A 24478-nucleotide genomic window follows, 5' to 3' on the forward strand; every position below is an offset into this window, starting at 1 on the left:
TATTGGGACCAGTGTTATTCAGTATCTTCATTAATGACACAGACAAAGGGATCAAGTGCATGCTCAGGAAATTTTTAGATGACATCGAGCTGAGAGGTGTAGGTGGGACACCCGAAGGATGAGATGCCGTCCAGAGGGACCTGGACAAGCTTGAGAAGTGAGGCCGTGGGAACCTTAGGAGATACAACAAGTCAAGTGCAAGGTGCTACACCCGGGTCAGGGCCAACCCCAGTACCAGCACAGGCTGGGGATGAACAGATGGAGAGCAGCCCTGGGGAGAAGGACTTGGGGGTGCTGGTGGGTGAGAGGCTGGACGTGACCCAGCCATGGGCACTCACAGCCCAGAGAGCCAAACGTGTCCTGGGCTGCATCCAAAGCAGCGTGGGCAGCAGGGGAGGGAGGGGATTCTGCCCCTCTGCTCTGCTCTGCCCTGGTGAGACCCCACCTGGAACGCTGCATCCAGCTCTGGGGTCCCAGCACAGGAAGGACAGGGACCTGTTGGAGTGAGTCCAGAGAAGGTCACCAAGTTGATCAGAGGGATGGAGCACCTCTCCTATGAGCAAAGGCTAAGAGAATTGGGAGTGCTGAGCCTGGAAAAGAGAAAGGTTCAGGATGACCTAATTGCAGCCTTCCAGTACCTGAAAGAAAGATAGAGACTTTTTTTAAGAGCATGTAGTGACAGGACAAGGTAGAATGTCTTAAAACTGAGTAGGTTTCAATTACATTACAGGAAGAAATTCTTTGCTCTGAGGGTGGTGAGGCACTGCAACAGTTTGCCCAGGGAAGCTGTGGATGCCCCGCCCCTGGAAGTGTTCAAGGGCAGGCTGGGGCTGGCCCCCCTCTGAGAAAACCTGGTCTAGTGAAAGTTGTTTCTGCCCATGACAGGGGGGTTGAATCTAGATGATTTTTAAGGTCCCTCCAAACCAAGCTACTCTATGATTCTGTGATAGGCAAAATGCTGCAAGCTTTCCCTTTGTACCAGGTACCAGAGCAGCTAATGAAAAATTAACATGTATTAGAACATAAATAACCGTACATAAATAACAGCATACAGGAGTATGACTACACATAGTTTGTCCAATTTCACTATCACTCAGTGTGTAATTAACTGATGTTGGAATGTATTGGTTTACCAGCAAGAACTATTCCGTCATTTCTCCAGTTTTGTCCTCATTCACTTTGAGATAGTGTTCCTCCAAACAGATATGAACTTCCAGGTGTCTTGAGTGGGCAAACTGTCCTGTAAAAATTACAACAACTTCTCTTCTTTTAAAAATGGAAAGAGGCAGCAGAAGGAATCTTCCAGCACTGACACGGAGCAGAAGTAAGATGTGAGGTGCTAAAAGCTTTGATAAAGCAGGACTTTTGGCATGGTGGTACGTAAGTCCAGCCATGTAAATCCCTGAGACAGTGTCTAGGCTAGGGGTGGAGTTCAAACTGACAGGAAACACAATTGTGATTGGAGGCAACTAGAAAAGACACATTCAGGAAGTGTTAGAGTAGGATATTTACTAAGGAAATAGGCGGTTGTTTAAATATTTTAATAGCACAAATCCTTATCTTAAACAACAGATTCAGCAAAATGAGTAAGGTGTCCCATTAAACGCATCAGCCTCAGCCTATCCCTGCCTTTGTGGATAGATTTTCTTGTATTTTTTCGCCCCTGTTTGTATAAAATAAGTAAATGAGTGGAGGGAAAAAAAAAAGAGGAAGAAACCACGAAATTTCTAAGACCAGAGCCTATAGAACAAGTAGAATCCAGAACATACAGAGAGACAGTATGTGTCTTAGCTAAAGCCAGTGTGACTGAGACCATGTGTGGGATGTTGGATCTAAAATGCTACAATCTGTGTTGCTGCTGACCGCTGAACGTGTAGTTCTGCTTTTAAAAATTCTAGTATCCATTTCAAAGTTGGCTCAGTTCAAAACAATGTCTACAATGTTTTTTACAAAATTGATTTCTTGATTTTTTTTGGTAGGGGTCTGAAAAGTTTATTTCTTAGTCTAGATTCAAAAACAGGTTAGAAATCTGCTATAAAGACAATCATTTCCCCCTAAATTTCTTGCAAAGTGCATTACAGAAAAGCTTCAACTGAAAAAAAAGTCTTCTCAGCATTTTGTTTGCAGAGTACATAGAAAAGGAAGCTGGTACGTGTGTAATATGTAATTGCTTATGGGTAAGTTCCTACTTTGGGAAACTCAGGCCAAATTTGATAATTTGAATGAAGAAGTTCACTTTACGCAAAAAAACCTCAAACCTAAAACTTTGTCAAGATGATAATCTTTGATATCATAGAATCACAGAAAGGTTTGAATTGGAAGGGACCTTAAAGATCATTCAGCTCCAACTGCACTACCACGGGCAAGAACACTTTTTATCAGACCAAGTTGCTCAATATCTGAAATATGGGGAATGTTGAGCAAAGGAAGCAGCATTAATATTGTCAACTTTGACATAAAATGATAGATTTCATTGCTGCATTTCATAGAATTTGTATGAATTCAACAGGGTTTTGCTCAAGAGTTAGCAAAGCAAGCAGGATGTTTAAGTAAAGATTAGTTTTGCAAATCGAGTAATGGGATTAACAGTCTTTTAAATCAGTGGAGCATCTTGATGCTATGAAGTGAAAATGATGACTTACTTAAAATAAATGTTAAGTGGAAGAGCACTGCTCTGAACACTTCTGACACCCCAGAATTGAAGTGGTCATTGAGGGAGGCTTTGAGTAACCTTTCTGTTCTCAGTTATCAGGTGCAGTTGGCCAGAAATCTCATGCTGCCTCAGGTGCCCTGAACAACTGTGTGACAGTCATCATCCAATAAATGTGTCAAAGATCTGGTCTGCAGTTAATTCTATGCAGAGAAGTGCAGGAAAAACATCCCAGTAAGGGATAAGTGAACTCAAACCCACTGGAACATGCTTTCTGAAAAGGATGCAGAGCTGTGTGAAAGCAGTGGTGTGTTGAGGCCATGATGTTGCTAGTGTGAAATCTAGTTGCCTCCAACTCTCAAGGGAGAAGTTTCATCAAAGGGAGGTGGGCTTTTGTTATCATGACATAGCAGCTATCCATAGTGACAATTATCAGTGGACCATTTAGCCGTGTAGCCATTGATGCTGCACAGAGAACATCACACCATGAAACAAGAGGCCTCACTACGAGCTGTTCTTTCCAGCCTGGCAGTTTGTCCTGCAAGATAGGGAAATACTGCCTATTGGCCCAGAACACGCTGAGGCCAGGTGCATCCTCTGTCTGCCCAGAGTGATAAATGGGCCTTGTCAAGAGTATTTATTTGGTCCAGGTGTTACAAATGGGCTTACTTTGCAGGAGGGGAGGAGAGGGCTCATGCCTCTCTTCTCTCTCTGTGTAGTGTTCCTGGAACATTCTATGTTTTATGTCAGAGGAGAGGTTAAGTTTCAGTTTGCTGGCTAAAATGGGTTCCTGCCTGCTAAGAGACTCTTTAATTCTCTCTTTATACCAAAGATAAGTAAGTTTTATCTGTGCTTCTTGTTCTGATGATAAAGGCTGATATGGAGGGAGGTGCAGACTTAGGACTTAGTCTTTTCTGGATTGCTGATGGGCTGATGCACTAATTGTTATGAAGAGTCTCTTTTGCAATGCAGTCTGTCTTTTATGATGTGCATGTCCCCATAAAATCTAGGCAGGAAGAGCTGGTGCAATTGTTGGACGATAGTATTTTTTAAAAGAAACATTCCTTTCCTAACAAAAGGGCTTTTAAATTAAAAATTCTTTACTGTGAGGATTATGAGGCGCTTGAACGGGTTGCCCAGAGAAGTTGTGGATGCCCCATCCCTGACAGAGTTCAAGGCCAGGCTGGATGGGCCTCTGAGCAACTTGGTCTGGTGAAAGGTGTTTCTGCCCATAACAGGGGAGTTGGAACTATGTGGTCTTTAAGGTCCCTTCTAACCTGAACAATGCTATGTTTCTGTAATTCTCATTGTTAGATAGATTTTAGGAAACTGACCCTTAGTGCTGGCAGTCTGGCTGTGTGAGCTAGTAGCACATCTTCCTTTCAAAAAACAAAAGTGCCTGGCCTTTCTTCCATACCTCTGTGGGTGTGAATTCTTTCTGAGTGTAATTGCCAGTAGGAGATGAGCCATTGGTGCTTAGCGTGTCTATAGCAGAACATTTACCTGGTCTGTGCTCCGGGCAGAAGATTTTCGAAAAATAAAGTAACATGGTATGGTTTTATAGACTCCAAAAAATGGCACTGAGAAGGCTTGGCCAGTTTTGTAGAAGCTTGCCTGTTCTAGGAGTATGAAAGGCAAGTTATTTTTGTTTCTGCAATAATTTCTGTACTTTATACATAAAGCAGGATACTGCAGACTGTTTCAGATGACAAAATAACCTTGATCTGAAAGAGGAACCTGCCTAATTTTGCCAGTCTGACTCATGGCACCAGTCCATTGAGGCATCTATTCAGCAAAGATTTTAGCTATTCTAAAGATAGACCAATAAATTTCTGAAAAAGGAATGGAGTATAATGGGGTCCGAGTGTTCTTGGCTTGTTTGCTTAACAATAAGTGAAGGCTAATATTCATGACTGAGATACTGAGATAATTTCTACATCTGTAGCCTCTAGACTTGGGACTAAGTAGAGACAGACCTGCAAAAAAGAAGGGGAGGTCATACCTTAATAATAGCTTTGGAAATGCCAGCCTGCAACCATTAGTGGTTTTAAAAAAGTTAAAAGAAGATACTGGAATGTAAGGTAAAACTATCTTTCAGGTCTGCCAACTAGTAAAACCACAGTGAACTTTATCTGAACTTTTAAATGAAATGTGGCATTTTGATTTAGTCCTGTAAGGCTATAAAACTTTGAGACTGTTGTAATAATGCTGAATTCCTCCTGTGGTTTGTTTTCTTTTGTTTTGTTTTTTGTTTTTTTTTTCTTTATGGTTGAAGCTTTTCTTGCACCTTCTGTTTGATTGTAGAACTTCCTTTTAGAACTCATGACAATTTAACTCTGAGATGTCTTGTTTACCAGCAAATTTGCTAAAAATGTCACAAGGAGGGAAAAACAAAGTTATGGATTCTGGATCCATCCACACTTGGACCCTGATCCTTCTGACTGAAGCCAGCCTTTCTCAGTTCTCATGGTAATGAAAATTCACAGTATAATTGGCCCTGTGCCGAAGACACTTTTTTTGTGTCTGTTTGGAAATTGGACAGATATTCCAGGTTTTGTCTTCCTGGAAAAAGAGGAATATTTTGAATCACCATTGTTGATACAACACTGATAGATCTCCTTTGTCTGGCAACTTCTTTCCGAGTTGTGAAAAACAATAGGCAGTTGTGAACCTTGAAAGAAGATTTTGGAGTTATTTGGGGGCAGGGGGAAATTTAGTGATGGTTAGATGTGTCTTTGTTTTGCTGTGCTGTCACTGTCTTGTCCATAACTGTTTTGTTCATGCTGGCTCTGTAAAAACTCTTCTGCAAAAATGAAAATATATTCCACTTGGAAACATGCTGTGCTGTCATATTTAATGGCACTGTAACTTTGAACCAATATGCAGGCCATTCACTAGGCAGTTCAAGCTCTTTTTAGTAATTTTAGTGATTTCTTTCAGGAAGGGTGATAATTTTTTTTTTTGCTCTTCACATATTTTCACTGACTTTATAAGTTCATTTCACAGCTCCCTCTGTGCAGTCGTAGTAGGGTCTGTGGTATGTGAAGGAGTTTTATTTTTTACTGTAGTTGTGGAAAGGAAATATATATTTGAAACAAAATCGGTAACATGCATATATATGTATATAAGTATACATATATGCAAGGCTTTTGTAACTGCACCCCAGCACAGGTTGGGTTTTTTTGGGTTTTGTTTGTTTTTTATTTTGCCAGCATTGGGAAGAAACAATTATACCTGTACTATTCTGCAGTCACTACAGAGCCACAGCTGATCTTGGCGAAGGTCTGTCTGTGCTCAAAGCAGTTAAAAAGTTTGTTCACATCTTGTTACAGCAGGAAAATGGGAGATTAGACAGGAGTCTGCCTGCAGTATCTTGAATGATTTCCTTCAGAGGTAGCTCATCCCAGTGGTTCCATTATTTATAGGGTAGTTTAATAGGGACTAATCACAGTTGAGTACTTTGTCCAAAAGGGAGCAGGTTTCCCCATACAAGTGATGCCACCCATTTTAAGTCTGAAATTCCTGCTTTGATAAGAGACATGGTTAGCGAGAGGCAGTGTTTGCATGTGTGACAGTGTAAGAATGGAAAAGGAGGTAAGGGAATGACTAATAGAGCATGATGGATGATGTAGGAAAACTAACAGAGCATGATTAAGGATGTAGAAAAAAATGTTCATGTTTTTGTGTAAGTGGTTTTGGTTTTTCTTCTTCTAAAAGAAAAAAGAAAGATTGTTTTGTTTTAGGTTGTTTGGTTGTTTGTTTTTGTTTTTAATATGTGTGAAAATCATAGGGTTTGTACTTCCAGGGAAAGAATTATTGTAACCCATAAACACCTGCCTTTTCTTTTTTCTTTCGCGGTAGCATTCTGAGCTTTTTAAAAGATCAAGGCAGAAAAACCTTATTAGAAGAAAGCTATGACATGTGAAAAGATTACCAAAGTCATGACAGTCCTAAAAGAAAGGTACTGTATAAGAGAGACAATAGATTCCTAGCATCAGTGAGGAAAGCTTTTTTAGTGATGAATGCTCCTCCATGAGCTCAGTAGAGAAGCTTATACAGAAAAGCCCTGAATAGAACAGAAATGCTGTGGTGCTTTTTCTAAGCATCTGTTTGCCTTGTAATAGGGCAGTAATTGTGTTGACAGGTCAAGTAGTTTTTCCTCAGGAAATATTTCAATAGCTAGAGTGCCTGGAGTAGTCTGATGATACCAGGATGTCAGATGCAATTTAGAGTAAATGAGGGCATTTCTGGCATGTTTCAGTGGAGAAAAAAACATCTGTCTATCTGTCCTCAGTATTGATTAAGATGACTCCAGAAAGTAAATCTGTAGGAAAATATTTTTCAAATCACAGTTTTTTGAAGCTAGTAATAATTTTAGGTGTGTTTGTGATATTTCTTTTCATTTCTTTTTATGAATGACTCCTTGATACAGGAGGGGAAATAAATGGTGTTTTCCCTAAACCTAGTAGATGAAATACCAGTGCCACCTGTTTAGTAGGCAATTTTTTACTTATAAATGCTGAGGATTTACGTGAACAAGGGCAAACACTGTTTTCTCTTAAGTTCAGAAAGATGCTACCTAGGCCACTAACTTTCGTAATAATGATAAAACAGGAACCTATTACAGATTGGACTATCCCAAAGCTCACTGATCATATTGTTAGATCCAGGTTTTGAATTCCCCATCAGAAAAATATTGTGGGCCCAAAGCTAACACATTCCCTATTTATCCCAGACAGATTTTAATTAAGCTATGTTTATGGTACAGAATATATCTCAGTGTTTAAAAACCCTAGCTGGAACACTATTGTCATCCTAAAAGCATCACATTAAATCAAAACTATGTGAAAGAAAGAAAATGCTTCTGAAACTGAACTGTAACAAAGTAAAATATGGAACTTGGTGCCCAAGACAAGTATTTTTACTAGATAGACGCGCTAAGGAAAGAGCCCAGTGTTGAAGAGATAGTAAAAATGAAACTTGCTAAGAACTAACACATGCTTCGTGTGTCTGTCATCACTGGCCAGGAGCATAATAGGAAAGTCTTTAGAGATGAAAGAAGGCATGCTTTTGGAGTTCGAAGTACAAGGCAAAAAACAGTGCAGCATAGCTTAGATCGTAGGTGAAAGGTTGCAGAATTCAGAGATAAGTTTTTGATGGCATGAGGAAAACTTTCTATGGAGAAGCTGGAGAAAACACGTGGAGGAGGCCCAAGCATGAGTGATGGAAATGTTGCTGTAGGCTGTAAGCTGATTAGAGACACCGTAGGTGCAGGCTGAGATGCAGTGCCCTAAGCATCAGTACTCAACAAAGGCAGTTCCCTGAGGAAGGTCAGCAACTCAAAGAAATATAAGTGTCACTTTTCCCTTTTAGACAGTACTACACTACATCTCCTTCTGTGTGATGAATGGAACATTGTTTGGACATGTCTGCAAAAGTTGAAAAAATCACCAGTATTACCATTTGAATTACACAGGCTTTTAAATGTTTTTCAGTAGGTCAGAAAGTTCACTCTAGTGTCCTGATCAAACTCTACTTTGTTATAATTACTAGATAAAATTATATTCTGCTTCATTTCCTGCCCTAATGACTTACTTTTAGACACTTGCTGTGTTCTTCCTTTGTTTCTGCATAATTTGCTCATAAAAACTCCTAAGGTCTGGATAGAAATTAAATCTTCATGTTTATGCAGAAGGGTAAAGGAGGCATTTAAAGGTAATCTGATGTTCCAATTAAGACCACCATTCCGCTGCCTACACACATTGGAAGGTGATTTTAAATGTGCAAAAATGAGAATAGAACAGTAATTCAAATCCATTTTCTTCGTTAAACTTCTTCAAATTTGGTTTCTTTAAAAGTGACGCAGTAACAATGGATTTATAATACTTTGATGGTAATTATGTCAAAGTGTACATCGGTTTGGAGTATATCTTTAAGATTCTCCTTAAACTCTGAAACCACTAAAATATTTGATATAGTACATCAAGTCGCCATCAAATGTGTATTTCTAATTCTATGCATGCTGAATTCCTCTTAGCTTTCAGGTGTGTTACATAAGTTGAAAATGTAGAGAAGAACCTTAAAAAAACTTGTGCTGCTTTTCTCAGAGGCACGCATCTTTATTTCAAGAATCCTAATTAAATAGGAACTTAAGAGAAATGCAGATTCATATTATTCTTTTATTATTAATGTTTTTCTGTGTATAACTAGAAAACTGTTGATGTTCTGTGGGTTCTTAAACTATTACCCTGTTCTAGAACTAATTGTTTTAGTAAGCATATTTTCATCATTTGTATCTGTCTAGTGAGTCTTATACATATGTAGGCACACAAAAGACATTTGCTTTAAACCTTACTTCTTTACTTTCATACCCTGCTCACAGAATTCTGCTTTGAAAAACAAGAAGAGATAAAAAAATAACTGTTCAAATAAGGAACATTTTTTGTAACACTGCTTCACCACTACATGGCTTTTGATCTGTCATATTTCAGTCATTTTACCCATGGAGGAGTAAATTAATCAATCATAAATCCCTAAGTCTCCCTCCACATTGCTGTTTGGTCTTTTTAGAAAGATTCATACTCCTATTTGTATTTTTTTTTATTAGAGTGGAGATCAGTACCTCACTAATATTATACTCTTTGGTAGGCAAACTTTCAATACAGCAATTACTCTCCCTTTATCCTTGTCTAAATGTGAGATTAAATAGAATTAAGCTGAGGGTAGTAGTATGGCTAGCACAGGTTTTTTCTAACACCTTCCAGGTGAGTTTTCCTGAGTTTTGCTCATCTGTTTTGAGAGAATGCTTCGCTTCCTACTATGCATGAATCGTGTGAGAAACTAAACGCTCATGGTATGTCTGGAGTACCCTGCTGAGGTGATGAGGAAGCTGCCTGAGGGGAAGTGGGTACCTAATTTTCTTATGTATTTGCGTAATATTTTTTCTTTCATGTAGGATCAGCCTAATATTTGCATGTTTTTGTAGCTTCCTTAAAAGTCAAATTAACGACTAGGGGGAGAGTTGCACTTATGACCCTCTTTTGCTGTTATGCTCAAGCTCCTCTCTTGGGTAGCCAGCCGCACTTCCTTCAGCACTCTTAAGTGTAAAGCCTTAAATTCAGCCCTTAGGGGGCCTAATCTCCGTTTTACAGCTTTATGTTTGTAACTCCACTGGCTGGAAAAACACAGCACTACCTGTGCACCTGGAAAAACTTAGAGGAGGAGAAGACTCTGAATTCAAACATTTTCTTCTGGTCCATTACTGATCCTAGAAGGGTATTACACTCCCAGAAAGAAGGCAAGATTTTGAAATTCAGACCAAAGAGAGCAGCCATCTAAAATTCAGAAAGAAGATTTTAACCATTATATAAAGTTTGTGTGTTTATTTGGCTCTGTTCATGGCCAGATGTTGCATCAGTCTAAACATTTCCTGCCGTTGCTAAACACTGAATATTCTTCACATATAAGAGCGTGGGGTAGAGAAACTTTGCTTGAAATCTACCAGCTGTAACCTGTTTTGCCTGTTGGCAATGTAGGTCATTGTTTGCTGAAACAGTTATAAATAATTCATGAAATCTAAGAGATCATAAGAATCCTGCTGCTGTTCTTTCCATAATTGAGAAATATTCTTCTATTTTAGAAACTTCCTGTATAGCAGGCCCTCTCATTCTGAAGATTTAAGACAGTCCCTCACTAATTCTATCACTGACATTTGATCTAAATTGCAATCAGTGGATTTTTTTTCCCCTTCTCTTTTAAGAACTTTTTCTGGGCAAATCATCCTGAAGCTTCTGTAGGAAATACTGAGATTAATCTGACACAAAACAATACTCTGAGGAGTAGCCTGATCTGAAATACATGGTAGACAAAGCAAATTTAAATTTTGGTAGCCATAAAGGTTTTTGTAGCCAGGGATGATGAGTTTATCCCCTCTAACGCTGTCCCCCACCCCACTTTTATTTTATTAGCTGTTATTTTCATTCTTAAGTTCTTTATCTTTTTTAGATCCTAACATTATTTTAAGTCTGAAACTAGAAGTATGGCAAAAATGAACTTTAATGGAATACATTCATGAAAATAAATTTCTACAGATGAAGAGTGTGGTGGTATTTTTCAGTTTGATATTTGTTCACTACATTACTGAGGTGTTTTGAGCAGGCACTGCAGTGCAGTACCATTCTTGGCATGAGACGCATTATGGTATTATTTTGTCCTTCTCTCCAAGTGGTACAGTGCTGGTGAAGAGCCAGTGTCGATCAGTCATGCATCCAAATTCTTGCCTTACTAAAAACTTAGTAGTAAATAAGTTTTGTTCCATCTTTCCTGAAAGTAGTGTTTAAGACTTGGTGCCTGCCTTCAGGACCACTTTGCTAGAGGTGGGTGATGTATGTTCATCTCCTAACCAGCAGTATATGTGATGCATAGTGGAGTGAAAAAAAATTACATGGGAGCATGTGAGGGAAACAAGCAAGCAGGAGTGAAGGAAACAGGAACTAGAGCATTCAAAACATACATATTTGTAAAGACTTTCAGAGTAATAGAATCAAAGAGTCATAGAAACATTTAAGTTGGAGAAGAACTTTTGAGATCGAGTCCAACTGTAAACCTAACACTTCCCAACCAACTACAAAACCATGTCCCTAACCACCAGTCTGTAGGTCTTTAAATTCCTTCAGGGATGGTAACTTAACCACTTCCCTGGGCAACCTGTTCCAGTACTTGTTAACCTCCTCAGTGAAGAAATATTTGCTGGTATCTGATCTAAACCTCCCCAGTACTACTCGAGGCCTTTTCCTCTCATTGTCTCACACAGGAGGAGACTGACTGCAGCCCTGCCTGGGGTGTCTGGCCCATGCCGCTGTTCCTTGCAGCAGAGTTGTTCTCCCCTGTGCCTTCCTAGGTGCCTGATGCTGTCCTGCCAAGAGAGATATACATGTAGTAGACTCTGGCAAGACGTGAGGAGGGGAAGAGCCTGTATACCCACAACCCTAAGCCCCCATACCATTCCCCAATCACCACCAGGTTAGAGCAGTGTACCTGGAGGAGGCAGCCAGGGAAGAAAGAGGAACGTTCTGGGGGTATTCCCTGCTACCAGTGCACTGGCACTCTTGCACCCACTCTCGCAGGACAGGCTCCTGTGGAACCCACAGCACTGGGCAGGGGAAGGGAAGCACCAGCAGGGGCTGCCCGTGTGCAGTGCCCCGACCTGCTGCTGTCCCCTATGCCAAAGCTGATAGAGCAAGCCGGGCATCCTGATGGTGACCTGCAGGGGCCCTGGACAAACTGTGGGCAGCCAGACCCTGCTGAAAAACATCATGGTCACAGGCTGTCACAGCCCTTCTGTGGTGACATCACAAGGGTGTGAGACACCACCTAGCCAGGAAGGCAGATGATCCAAAAGGGGCAAAAACTCTGCTCCACAGGATGTTTCCACTTGTTGAGCTTCATTAAATTCCTTTCATTTGAATTTTTTAGCCTTTTCAGGTCCCTTTGAATGGCATCACAGCCCTGTGATGTTTTAGCCACTGCTGTGTTTTGTATTATTTGTGAACTTGCTGGGACTGTGCTCTCCCCACTGTCCAGCACCTCAATGAAAATCTTAAATATTGACCCCAATCCTGACCCTGGGTTACAACACTGTTAACTGGCCTCCAAATGGACATTGTACTATCAATTGCAATCCTCTGGTGCTGCATTGGGTTACTGGATAAACCTATTCCATTTGAGGAAAGCTTTGTCTGGTACAGTCAGAAAGGTCATTTTGCATAGTATTTTATGTGGAATCAATGCTTGGTGTTGACTTACTAAGGACCACATTCTGCCCCTTCAGATACGGCTTCCTTTTGCAATTAACAAGTGCAAGTTGTGTTACTAGGTTAGTATGGGAACTTAAACCAGTAACTTTTAGTTGCAGATCACAAGAGTAATAAATAACATGCTGCACAGAGCTCTATTTTGTAGGGTTACAATATCTTTGCAACTTTGGTATCTCCCTTATTTGGGAAGGTGGGAGAAAACCAGAAGATCTGCGCAGCATGTGGTTTGTCATGACTGTGCCCTGTCTAGTTTTCTATACTGTGAGCCTTGTTGATTTGTGTTCCTCTCACTCTTTTCCTCCCCAAACCAAACCTTCCCTTATTCACAGCCGTAGCACAGGTGTTTCTCTACTGTTTTTTGACAAAAGCACAAGTGATAGCAGATCAGCTATGATTCACTGATGGATCATAGATGAACTAAGCAGTAGGCACAAACAGCACTGCCTGCTGCAGGACTGCCAGGGAAGGTGTCAGTCCAAAGTGCTGTGTGCCAAAAGGCCCTACATTAAGACTCCCACTCCTTAGTTACACCTTTGCATTATAGACCCTCCCTTTTTACATAGTTATCCATAAAGTCTTCTGCTCTTTACCTCCATTGCATACTTTGGCCAGCTACAAGATAAATGGGCTGTTAACTCTGTTCCCACACAACCTGAATTGTTTAATGTTGATTCCACAGATTGCTTTCCTAAAACCATGCTTCATTTTATTGTGAAGGGCTCATATTTTAATTCCTATGTGCTTTACAGCAATAGAAGCAGAAACTGATCCTTTTGTCCACTTCTAGCCAAGATGCTGGGAAGTGGGAAAAGCGCTGCTGGGATTTAGACAGACAACGTCTAACAAGATAAAAATAAAAATGCGATCTTCAGTTTAAAATAATTTCTTAAATTGTCAACATATGTATCACCACCAAATGCATTACCAAAATAGCCTCAAGCTATGCCAGGGGAGGTTCAGGTTGGACATCAGGAGGAATTTCCTTGCAGAAAGGGTTGTTAAACATTGGAATGCTTTGCCCAAGGAGGTGACAGAGTCACCATCCCTGGAGGTGTTCAAGAAACAACTGGAGAGAGCACTTAGTGCCATGGTCTTGTAGGCAAGGTAGTGATTGTTTGAAGTCTGGACTCAGTGATCTTAGAGGTCTTTTCCAGCCTAAATCATTCTGTGATTCTGTGAACATACTGCATGTGAACTGCCATCTTACTGGTTTATCCTAATTTTTCTACTGATATTCATGTCTCTGTCTTTGTATTTTCAGATATAGTATTCTAGGTTTGCTACTTGGAAAAGAAAAGCCATGGCTTCCAACACATCAAACCCTGCAAACCATTTGCCATACTTCTTTGGTAATATCACACGTGAAGATGCCGAGGAGTATCTGATGCAGGGAGGAGCAAGTGATGGACTATATTTGCTCCGCCAAAGCCGAAATTACCTGGGGGGCTTTGCCTTATCCTTGGCCCATGGAAGGAAGGTTCACCACTATACAATTGAGAGGGAGCTGAGTGGCTCATATGCTATCACAGGAGGCAAGTCGCACGCCAGTCCTGCTGAACTCATTAACTATCACTCAGAGGAGGCGGATGGCCTCATCTGTCTACTGAGAAAACCTTTCAATCGGCCACCAGGCGTCGAACCCAAAACAGGACCCTTTGAAGATTTGAAAGAGAACCTTATCAGAGAGTATGTCAAGCAAACATGGAATTTGCAGGTAAAACCAGACTGATCTTGCCATAAAGTAGTCTTTGATCTAGGAGAAAAAGAGATTGCAGTGTTTCTTTCCAGATATTGCTGCTGCTAGGTAGTGTTTTTTCACAATGAAATCATAGCGGTTTGAGTTTTAACAGTGAGGGTTTTTTCTCCACAGTACATGCAGTAACTTGGCGACAAGTCTAGTTTTCCTGAAATTTAAATCTTTAGAATTTCTACCATGTCTTGGGCTAGCATAATCTTATCTACCTCTGCACTAACATATGTCATCGGATTTGGACCAAAAATTAATACATGTAATGAACAAGATCAGAAATGGTTTGTTTCATTGCTTTTAATTCTGATTTTTTATAGATTCATATGCAGGCAGGCATGGTGACGTGATGACTTGTTTTACATCTTACTCTTTTAGCTGGTCTTGTTTCTGTGCTGCTAATTTAGATTATGTCCAAAACAGAACTTGTTCCCGAAGCAGGCCAGTTTCTGCATAGCAGAGCACTGCCTATACACCTTCAGTGCTGCACGGGTCAAGCAGGAATTTTCCATACGGAGGACAAGAGGTTGGATTTTTTCCTGAGAATGACTATGAAGAAGCCAGTCTTAACATGGAAACACGAGTATAGGAGGTTGCAAAAGGAGTATTGTTTCACCTTGAGATGCCATGAGTTACCTTTATGAACTCATGAAGTTAACACAAGATTTTTAATCTCATTTGCTGCTAGCAAATAACCCTATGAATTCTGCACTGTAAAGTATATGGAGCCATCCCCAAACTGGGAAAGCCTGAAACTTACACAACATTTCTATAACTGCTGATGTTCGCAGTATCTTTTCTGGTGAGTCTGAGCTCAATCTAGAGGGAAGCTGATGAACTTTAGTTAAAAACTGGTGAAATTAGTGAGGAATGCCCTCAGATTCTGGGCCGAATTTAGAAGTGGTAGGTTGAAGACAGGGTTAGAAGTGTCTAAGTTAATATTACTCTAAATAATTCACACTAAAATGGGGACTGTTCTGTCTGGGAAAATTTGTATTGGTGTCTTCGACATAGACGTGCTGCAACAGTGCAAAGCATGTTTGTTTATTTTAGTACATTGCCATAGGATATGTAATTTGGAGGTATGTTTGAAATCTCAGACTGATACTAACTCTATTTAGCTATGTCTCATTAGCATAATAATATGACTTTATTTTAAGTTTAAATAGTGATATATCAGTATTTTTATTTACTGGTTAATTTTCCTTCTTTTTCTTAGACATAAAGGGAGAACCCTCATTTTGTGATGTTTAGATTACCAAATATTAGTTTCTGGTTTAAAATCTTTTCAGCTACTGGGCCTTTTCTTCACTTGCAACAAGTATGTGCAGATTTTGGATGTCCCAAAAGCAGTCCCAAAAGACTCTGCTTTTATTGCAGAAGATAGTTTGACTGTTTCACCATCTTTTTACTGCTGTCTAGGGGCATGCTCTTGAACAAGCCATCATTAGTCAGAAGCCTCAGCTGGAGAAGCTGATTGCCACTACAGCCCATGAGAAGATGCCATGGTTCCATGGGAGGATCTCTCGGGAGGAGTCAGAACACCGTATCCTCATTGGGTCAAGAAACAATGGAAAATTTCTGTGAGTGCATTCTTCTGTGATATTGCTGTTTGCCTCCAGTGTTACTGTACAGTTCTCTTGAATAAATCTTAAATGAGCTTATGCCCTGAAACGTGGTTCATACACAGCGAGGGTACCCAGTTCAGCATAATTTACATGACGTGATGCTTCCTGCCCTAAGCAAGTCCCTCACTTAACTAAAGATGGAAAACTATAACAAAAGCATGAAACACCTGCAGGGGTGTCCACCAGGGCCTTCTGGAACCAGTTGTGACCAGCCCAGGGCAGCCACTGGCCTTTGCAGCCTCACTGTCAAAGCCTGACGACCTGCACCCAGTACAGAGATTTATTAAACTGGTACAATTATATATAAACTGCCTGTGTTAGCAGCTGTTGGGATCTGTCCCCAGTTCTCCCAGGGACAGTGGTGGTAATTTGTTTTCTAGTTAAGCAACAGAATGAATTGCTTCTACCTCGACAGCACTATTTTATGTCTATTGCTTACGCTCTGCATTTACCCAGCCTGATGATCTTTTGTTTTCTGAGCACAAATGTATCATTAGGATAGTGACTGACAGCTGTCATCTTGTGAGGACCAGACCCAAAGTCTTCTAACAAAAAAGAGGTTTTTTTGGAAAATCCTTATTTGAAAAGTATCAGTGTTTTAACAGAGCCATCTTTTGTCATTCCCACCCCCCACCCAGAAAGCATTGATATAATGATAGAAAATTAAGCTTAAAAGTCATGGCCAAGTAAGGATCACTTAGAGCTATGTAATTTCTGAGGGAAATTTCATCACCTACCTATGTAGTCTTCTTTAGCACTCAGCCTTCTTTGGTTGTTTTAGAGCCAGTCCAAAGTGAAACCCCACAAGCGAAGTGCAGGAAGGACGTGCTTCTTCAGTACCAACTCTTTCACTTTCCTGATTTTCCATAATTGTGCCATACTAATTGCTGTTGTGTGTGCAACCCTTGGAAATTTCCATGTTTCAGTCTTAGTTGACAGGAACCAATAATTCCTTTAAATGTTTCCTGTAGAGTGAATTCCTATGAGGTCTTAACCACAAATGCTTTGACTGTAGTGACATCTCATTTCTTGAACTCTCTTTCCTTCCCTCAGTCCTTGAACCTTTTGTGTTTCGTAGCCACTCTCACCCAAGTTGCCCCACATGCCTATTTTCAGCCTCATATTCCCGATTGGCGGGGATCACATCCAGAGGTTCATTTACCCAGTTGCTTTTTCTGCCATGTGTAGCAAAAACATGTAATAAACTCATTACATTACATTACAAACTCATACTTCTAATAAAAAAACTGTTATAAAAGTTACAAAGATTTGTGGAGCCATAGATGTCTTCCTATTGCATAGGGTTTAGAGGATTTGGTGGACGTAGTTGCTGTTACAGATTACCAGCCCAGCATTACCACATAACCCATCTTTTTTCTTGCCCTGTGATTTTGCTAGTTTCTTTTCCTACTTTTTAAACATAAGGTCTGGTGGATACATAATTGAGACAAAAAAGCAATCCTTTCTTTTAATGATGCTTTTGTACCAAAAAATACATTGCTTTTTTGCTTTCTGTTTTAACACCTTTCCAAATCAAATTTTTGTATCAGCTGCATCATGATCATGTATTAAAACTGGCAGCTTTTCCAGTTTGCCTCAGGTACACATTGGTTTCTCTGTGGCCAAAGTACTTCTCTTTGGGGTGAGGGGGGGAAGGGCAGACGTGGGGGAAGGGGGGGAGGGGTGGAAAGGAAACTAGTTTTTCTTCAAAGAAAAAGATCCATTACCTAACATTTCTTAGCAACAGGGATAGGTTTTGGAGTAAGGGAGTGAAATTTTTTAGGAGACTTGACATTTTTAGCCTCTATTATAAACATTGGTCTCTTTTTATTCTTCTATGAGAGTTCCTACTGCTTTGACTGGAAATATTTTCCCAGCATTTTCCCGTGTTCCCTAAAGATGGCCTAGGAGGCATTTCTGCTACTGTTTGCAGTGACGTGCTCAGTGAGTTGTGGGGGAGCATTCAGACATTCTCCCATGGGACTGGTTATGTCAATGGATCCGTATTTTATTTAGTTTTGATGGAACTCAGGTGGCTGCTTCCATATCAGGTAGAGAAACCCATTGAGGAGAAAATGCTGATTTTAAGGCTCTGTTTAAACCATGAGAAGTGCCACTAGAGCTTAAATAATATGAGCTGCTAGTGTGTTGAGCTTGGTTCCCTCTTATTAAGGACAAGACTGTCTACTTCTGCATCTGTAGGATGCTTTCTGATGTATTAATTTCTCTTGTATAGACTTCCTATCTGGCCATTTTAGACCATAGTAACCACTCAGCTGCCATTTGCTCTTATGGTCTCAGGGAAGACACAGAGAAAACTTCATCTACCCCATAGTTCAGTAGCCAGTGCAGCAAGAGAAATAACGTGTTGTTCGTTTGTGTTGTAATCAGTTATTTTACCTTCCTGAGCCATTCTAATGCTCAGACCCATAGACTTAGATGCTCATCGCAAATAACAAAAGAACGGTCTAATTCAGAGAGGTTTATTGTTCTCTGCAGTGGTTTGCCTAACATGGGCTGGCTCGGCAGGCGTTGAGAAATAAACCACTCATTTCTGGCTAACCAAAGCAGTAGCGGCAAAACTGCTGAATGTGAGAGCAGTGCATTGTTTCACATTTCAGGCACAGACACTGCATAGTTTTACTTACCCAGCAGCTGTGCTTGTCAGAATATTCCGTACGTCTGTGAATTGAAGGCTTTGAATTTGTGACTGTGAATGTAGGTTCTCAGGGACTGTTTTCTTACACTAGTTGTGATACTCAAGCCCAGAAGCTGACTGAAAGGTAAAACTTTAGAACATTCAAGGTCTAAGATCTGTTTGCTTGCTGAGGTAGCAATTGGAATCTGGGAACAAACTGAGAAGCTAGATTTTCAAAGAGATCAGGTACTCTGAGGTTATTTAACAAATCCACAAGCAGTGCTTGAATATGACAAAAACCATATTGTTTATTATGGAGAAAATAATAAATGTTAGAGGGCTAGAATATTTCTGTATATTTTTAACAAGGGTCTCCAAAACTTCATTACAGCAGGAATCTTCTATCCATCTGACCTACCTACCTTGAAACAAAATCCAGTACAAAAGTCTTTGTAATAATACAAGTAACATCTAGATTTCTTTAGCACTACTTTGCAGCAGTACAAGATTGTCAAATCTAGAATTTTTAATATATTAAATATGGAAATAGTAGAAAAGCTTCCTGACTGCAATTCAAAATACCATGAATAGCATCATAAAGATAACGCTACAATGCATCCAAGGAAAAATTCTGAGCTAACTGTGGGTGTTTTACTAGGGAATTTTCAAAGATCTTTTTAAAGTTTTTGTCATGGTTTAAAAGTCAGTGAAGTATATATGTGTATGTTAGAGAGTTTGTTTTCAAACACAAGCACAGAAACCATGTCATGAAGTGGGAAGTAGTGCCTAGCTCTTCTGTGAAGAATGTTTGTGTAAGATTGGCCCTCTAGGCACAAACTTTGGAGAAAAAAAAAATAGCAGTGGAACAGAAGTAAAATATCTCTAAAATTATCTGAAAAGAAACTGAAAATAGAGAATTTTGTGCCTGAAGCCCCACTTAACTTCACTGTTTTACATTCTGTATTGGATGATGGTTCTTCACCAGATTTTTGGGGTTTATTACATTTTTCCTCGTAGAGAACATTGATCATAGATCAAACTATTAATATTGGTAATAATTTTACTAATTTTGTAATAGTATTTTTGTTGATAATGCATCGTTAAATATTTATAATATCATTGATATTATCTATGTGAGTTCATGCATGCATGTGTGGAACAGTTGAAAAATAAATTATGACTTCTTGAGCAAAAGAGTTAGTTTTCTCTGTAGTTTCACATAGGAAACAACTCTGGTATGTGGTAAGGGTTGGCATATCTTGATTTATCACCAGTAATGACCACTTAAGTTAAACAAACATGTGATCTTGCGTATGTGTTAAAAACCAGAAGTTCTGAAGTTGGTGGAGAATAAAGAATATTCAGAAATACTGTTTTACATTCAATATTAGGGAAATTGTGAGTGAAGACATTGCAGCTTAGCAGTTTAGTCTATGTAACTTCTTACATGTCTTCATAGCTGTATGTAGGTCACATAAAATATGAACTGTTGTGTAAAGGAAAGTAGGAAACTATTTTGGTGTCATATGAGTGTCTTCAGTATGTAATGAGAATATTAAAGAGAACAAATCTAGTTTAGACCATTATAATGAGTTACAGTAATACTCATCATGGCATTCCATGGCAACTAGAAACTAAACTGTCTTTTGTATGTCACAATAGTTACTATGAGTAACAGTATTTCAAAATAATGTTTGAAGTGCAATTGTCGGTAAGAGTTTTCTTGTCTTTTGTCTGACCAAAAATTTCTGTTCCTGGTATATTTAGCAGTCTATATTTACACTAAGATTACTGCCTTCTTCTAGGAGTTTGCTGCTACTGGACTGCATCCTGAGCTAGGTCATTCTTCTGACCTTGTAGAGAATTCTTTAAATAATTCTATTAGTATTATTTATCCATAAAAGGCACTGGACATTGTTGACACCATAGAAGATGAAAACAATCCTATTAAATGTGACCTTAATTCAGGGATATTAGTTAATGATGAAGTTCCTCTTCAAAGTGCCAAGCAGTTGCTAGGCTTAGATGATCATAAGAATTTTTCAAGATAAATGATAATATAAAGACAATGAACAGTGTTTCTGGAGGTGCTGTCTTCCTCTCCACAGCAGCCTGGATGATGCCTGTGACTCTGGGAGAGCTGTTTACTGACCTTCAGTTAGGTATGTGTTGGGTGCCACTGGCAGACCAGTGTGGCAGGGCTGTGGCTCCTCAAGGCAGGCTCTGCACTGGGTGCTTCAGCAGCAGAGTGGGTCTGATGTGTGAAGAAAAGCTGTGGTCCCTAACTGAGACAGCTGTACTAAGAAGATCCCTACTGCAGGTGCGGTTTTGCTGCAGAGCTGTTTGTTAGGGGTTTGGCGGAGCATGGTGTATTTTGCTGCCAGGGTGAAGTCAACTAAATAGACTAATGTGATGCAATCCTTCCCACAAAAAGTATTTTGTATCTGTGCAGCAGACTCACCAGGAGATGAATTTTTAGGTTCCACTGTAGATAGCCATAGTGTGAAGCTGGGATATCTCCTAAATTCTGTAGTGTTCTGGCATTTCTGAAACAGCTTTAATGTGTTACTGAACAGGGGAGAAGAAATGATGCAAATGAAGATGGCAGTCAATCCGTTTTGCTCTTTATATGATTCTTTTACTGATGGCACCAAGTTCATTTCTTGTTACCCTCAAACTTGGAACATATGCATTGTGCAGCAGATCTTTGAAGTGATAATGAGTAGCCATGTTGTTAATAGCATTATCTGAGAGATGGTCGTGAGGGCAGACAAGCTGGGGCTCGATCAGCAGTGGGCAATGTCAATATCTCTGGCATCAACAAAGCTGTTATTGCTGAGAAGGCAAATCAATGCCGACAATAAAATTTAGCATGCCTTTGGTTTCAGGAACAAGAATTATTTAACACCATTCCTAAAGTAAGCATTTTGCTGGTTTATTTTCTTCATAATTCTCCACTGCTGCAACTTCTATTTTTTTCTACACAGTCAATGAGGCATATTGTAATAGCAATTTATTTCTTTGACCCTCAGGGATATTCTTCTTTAGAAAGAGAGGGATCATTTGGGTTTTCAGGTGGAAACAAAAAAAATTGGGACATTGTTCTTTTTGCTTCCAAATGAAAATACCAGAGGAGGGAATGGATAGCTATTTGCACTGTCTGCAATGATGCTCCAAATTGTTGTTGGTTGCCATGTATGTGGTACTCCCAAAACCATAAAAAGTACTCAAACACAAATTGCATGAACTATAAAATCAATACCTAAACATTCTTTGCATTGCATCGGTTAACAGTTTGAATTTCTACATCCCTGATTCTGCTGCTTTAAAAATGTTTGTCATAAAAAATCTAGAAACTTTGGCACTTCTCTAATATACATATGTATTCAAATCTGTTTTCAATGAAGTTCTTCATATGTCTGATTATTCTCAGTGGATGAAATCACGATGTTGTTTATTTACAGGTGTTTATTATTTTTATGTTTTTCTGCTGTACATTTGTGATTCTCTGCAATAGCATGAGATGGAAGACAGGGTGATACCTCAGTGCCAGCTTTGGCTTCCTTCCTTGCTAAAATGCTTTTTAAAATTTTTTTTAATAGCTTTGTTAAAATGAAGACCTTCTTTGTTAGCAGTCTTTATCGAAGAACAAAAAAAACTGTTTTTCATTTCAGAGCACTTTAAAGCAGAGAGTGCATTTGGCATTTTGAAATTATTTCTCAACATTCTGAAAATTGTTATTTTCAATAGACGGAAAGTTCCATATATGAAGAGAGCTCCCAGATCTGATGTGAAGGCCCTGGGTAATACAGGCAGCACCATCAAAAAGATGTGAAACTTCTATTTCCATTCAAAGAGATGTCAATTTACAACCTTTTAGTTTGAATAACATTTTCCTTTGACTCTATTTTTTACAGCAACTGTTGACATCAAACTGGATACTGTTACCCAGCTGCAGTTCCGGCGGCTTAGCCTAACCTAGGCAGTCATTACCACAGTCTAAAAACCAAAAAAAAATTGTGAAACATGGCTTGGGGCAATCCATGTCATCCAGTAAGGGTTCTATTTGCCAAAACTAAGACTTAGGCTGTCAATTCAATGCACTCAATACTTGTGCTCTTCAGACATGTTTGGAAAGATGGTAGTATCTCCTGGTTTTGCGTTTTGTAGGGATCCACGTTGTGCTGGAGTTGACTGACTGCAGTTTAAAACCCACCTGCTCCATAACTCTAAGAGAACAAGGCTCTCTCTGGACCCTGATTAATCATGAGTGTTAGAACGGAGGTGTTTTTAGGATGTGCAGTGATAGAGCTGTCTGACAGAAGCTGACATGTCTCTGAACTGCAGATGGCTCCAGAGTTGTGTAGCTGTTGGGTTAGGGAAAGGAAAAGCTCTGAAATGCAACTACAGCCTTGTAAACCTGAACTCTGCTGAAATCCTGCACTGAAGAGTGATAGAGCTGTTTGGATGGTTGCATATTTCTTTAGAAATCAGGATTCTTTCCTCCCATGGGTGCCTGTGCTCTCAAGAGATGCTTCTTGTGAGAGTAACGACTCTTGCAAATGAGAACCAGTTTCAGTAGAACAAATTGTATTGGAGCCACCATTTCCTCATGTGAAACATGAAGGGTATTTGTTACTGAGAAACAATCCATTGCATTTTTATAATCCTATTTGTGCTTTATTCTGAACAGAAGTTGATTGCAATGAAACGCCATGTGTTTGTGTTTTAGAAACAATTAGTTCTATTCTGAAAATATTTCTCTAAGCTTTATTTGCTTAGAACAAATCAGAAGAGGACAAAGTAAAAGTCGTTCTTCATTTTAGCATTTAGTTGCTCTTCACTGGTCACTCAGCACAGGAAATCAGCATGCTAAGAAAACACCTACATGTCATGAAGAAACCACAATGTGTTTCAATTTGCTTTAGAGACTTAGGCAAGTTACTTTGGTTTCAGAAAATAAAAACTGACCCTACTTCCCTTTCCTTTTAGCCAGTGTCTTGTTCACATCTTAGGCAACAATAATCACTCTACTTGAAAGAAATAGGTGCATGAGTAATTCAGACAAAACACAGTTTTACTTCAGCCTTGAGGGAGTCAGCTGAGGAGAATAGTTCAATACTTGGCTCTGCAATCTTCTGAGATATTATAGCAAGTACCAGTGTTGCACCAGCAAAGCTTCTTAACACCTTAGGGAGCATTACTGCTGTATTTCTTTTCAAGGCCGTTCAGAAATTCAATGGAGAGTAAATAGATTTCTGTGCACACCAGAACAAGAAATGTTTTAATGTTCCAGAATCTAGGCTTTTCATAAAAAAAAAAAAAAAAAAAAAGCCAGAGAATTTTATTCTAATTCTATTGCTGTCTCACTGTCAGCTGTAATTGAGCAGGGGAACTCGCCTGAAAGAAAATGCCTTCTTTCTGAACTCAGAAATGTTGCACCAACTATGATGGAGCTAGTAACAAATTCCTATCCACTCTGGGTCCAGTCATCAGAATACGCTGGTGTCAGTGTCAGCTAGCCCTGAGTACACGTAAAACAACTTTGTCATTCTTCATAGGCATCCCAGAGGGCACTCACTGATCTTCTGGAAGAAGGAGATCATCCTGGCTACCTATGAGTGTTAGACAAAGTTTTTATGTTACGTTTGATGATCTCTCCATGGTGAAGTTTCATATGAATTTTATGTGAAATCTGCAGCAAAACTTTAATGTCTTTACTGAAATTATAAGAATTAATGATTACAGAAATATTTTCTTTAAATTCTCAGCCATACAACAAGCTATTTCACACAATAATGTTGCCTTTATTTGATTTTCACATGACATTCTTTTAATATTTTATCTTCTGTTCTGTTCTTCTATCTCTTTATTTCAAGATAAAAGATACAAGAGAGGTAAGCCCATACTGCAGAAGCTTTCAAATGCATATTTGCCCAGAGAGTGCTTTGTGCAGTGCACAGTGTTCTGTAGCTGCCTAACAGAGTGCCTTACATCACT

At 39.5% G+C, this 24478-nt stretch overlaps 1 protein-coding gene across 3 annotated transcripts in view; it reads left to right on the top strand.

Annotated features, from left to right (window-relative positions):
- SYK (spleen associated tyrosine kinase) overlaps positions 1-24478 on the top strand; it is a 49424-nt gene that overhangs the window by 3239 nt on the left and 21707 nt on the right. For all 3 annotated transcript variants that reach the window (XM_042023390.1, XM_042023388.1, XM_042023389.1), the window contains exons 2-3: positions 13727-14179; positions 15635-15795. In XM_042023390.1, coding sequence (XP_041879324.1) covers positions 13766-14179; positions 15635-15795 — 575 coding nt within the window. In that variant the 5' untranslated portion in view covers positions 13727-13765. The remainder of the gene's footprint in view (positions 1-13726; positions 14180-15634; positions 15796-24478) is intronic.

Source organism: Corvus kubaryi, unplaced genomic scaffold, assembly GCF_017639235.1.
Source record: "Corvus kubaryi isolate FWS band 111438036 unplaced genomic scaffold, C.kubaryi_AGA036_p1.0 37249, whole genome shotgun sequence".
Classification (NCBI taxonomy): Eukaryota; Metazoa; Chordata; class Aves; order Passeriformes; family Corvidae; genus Corvus; species Corvus kubaryi.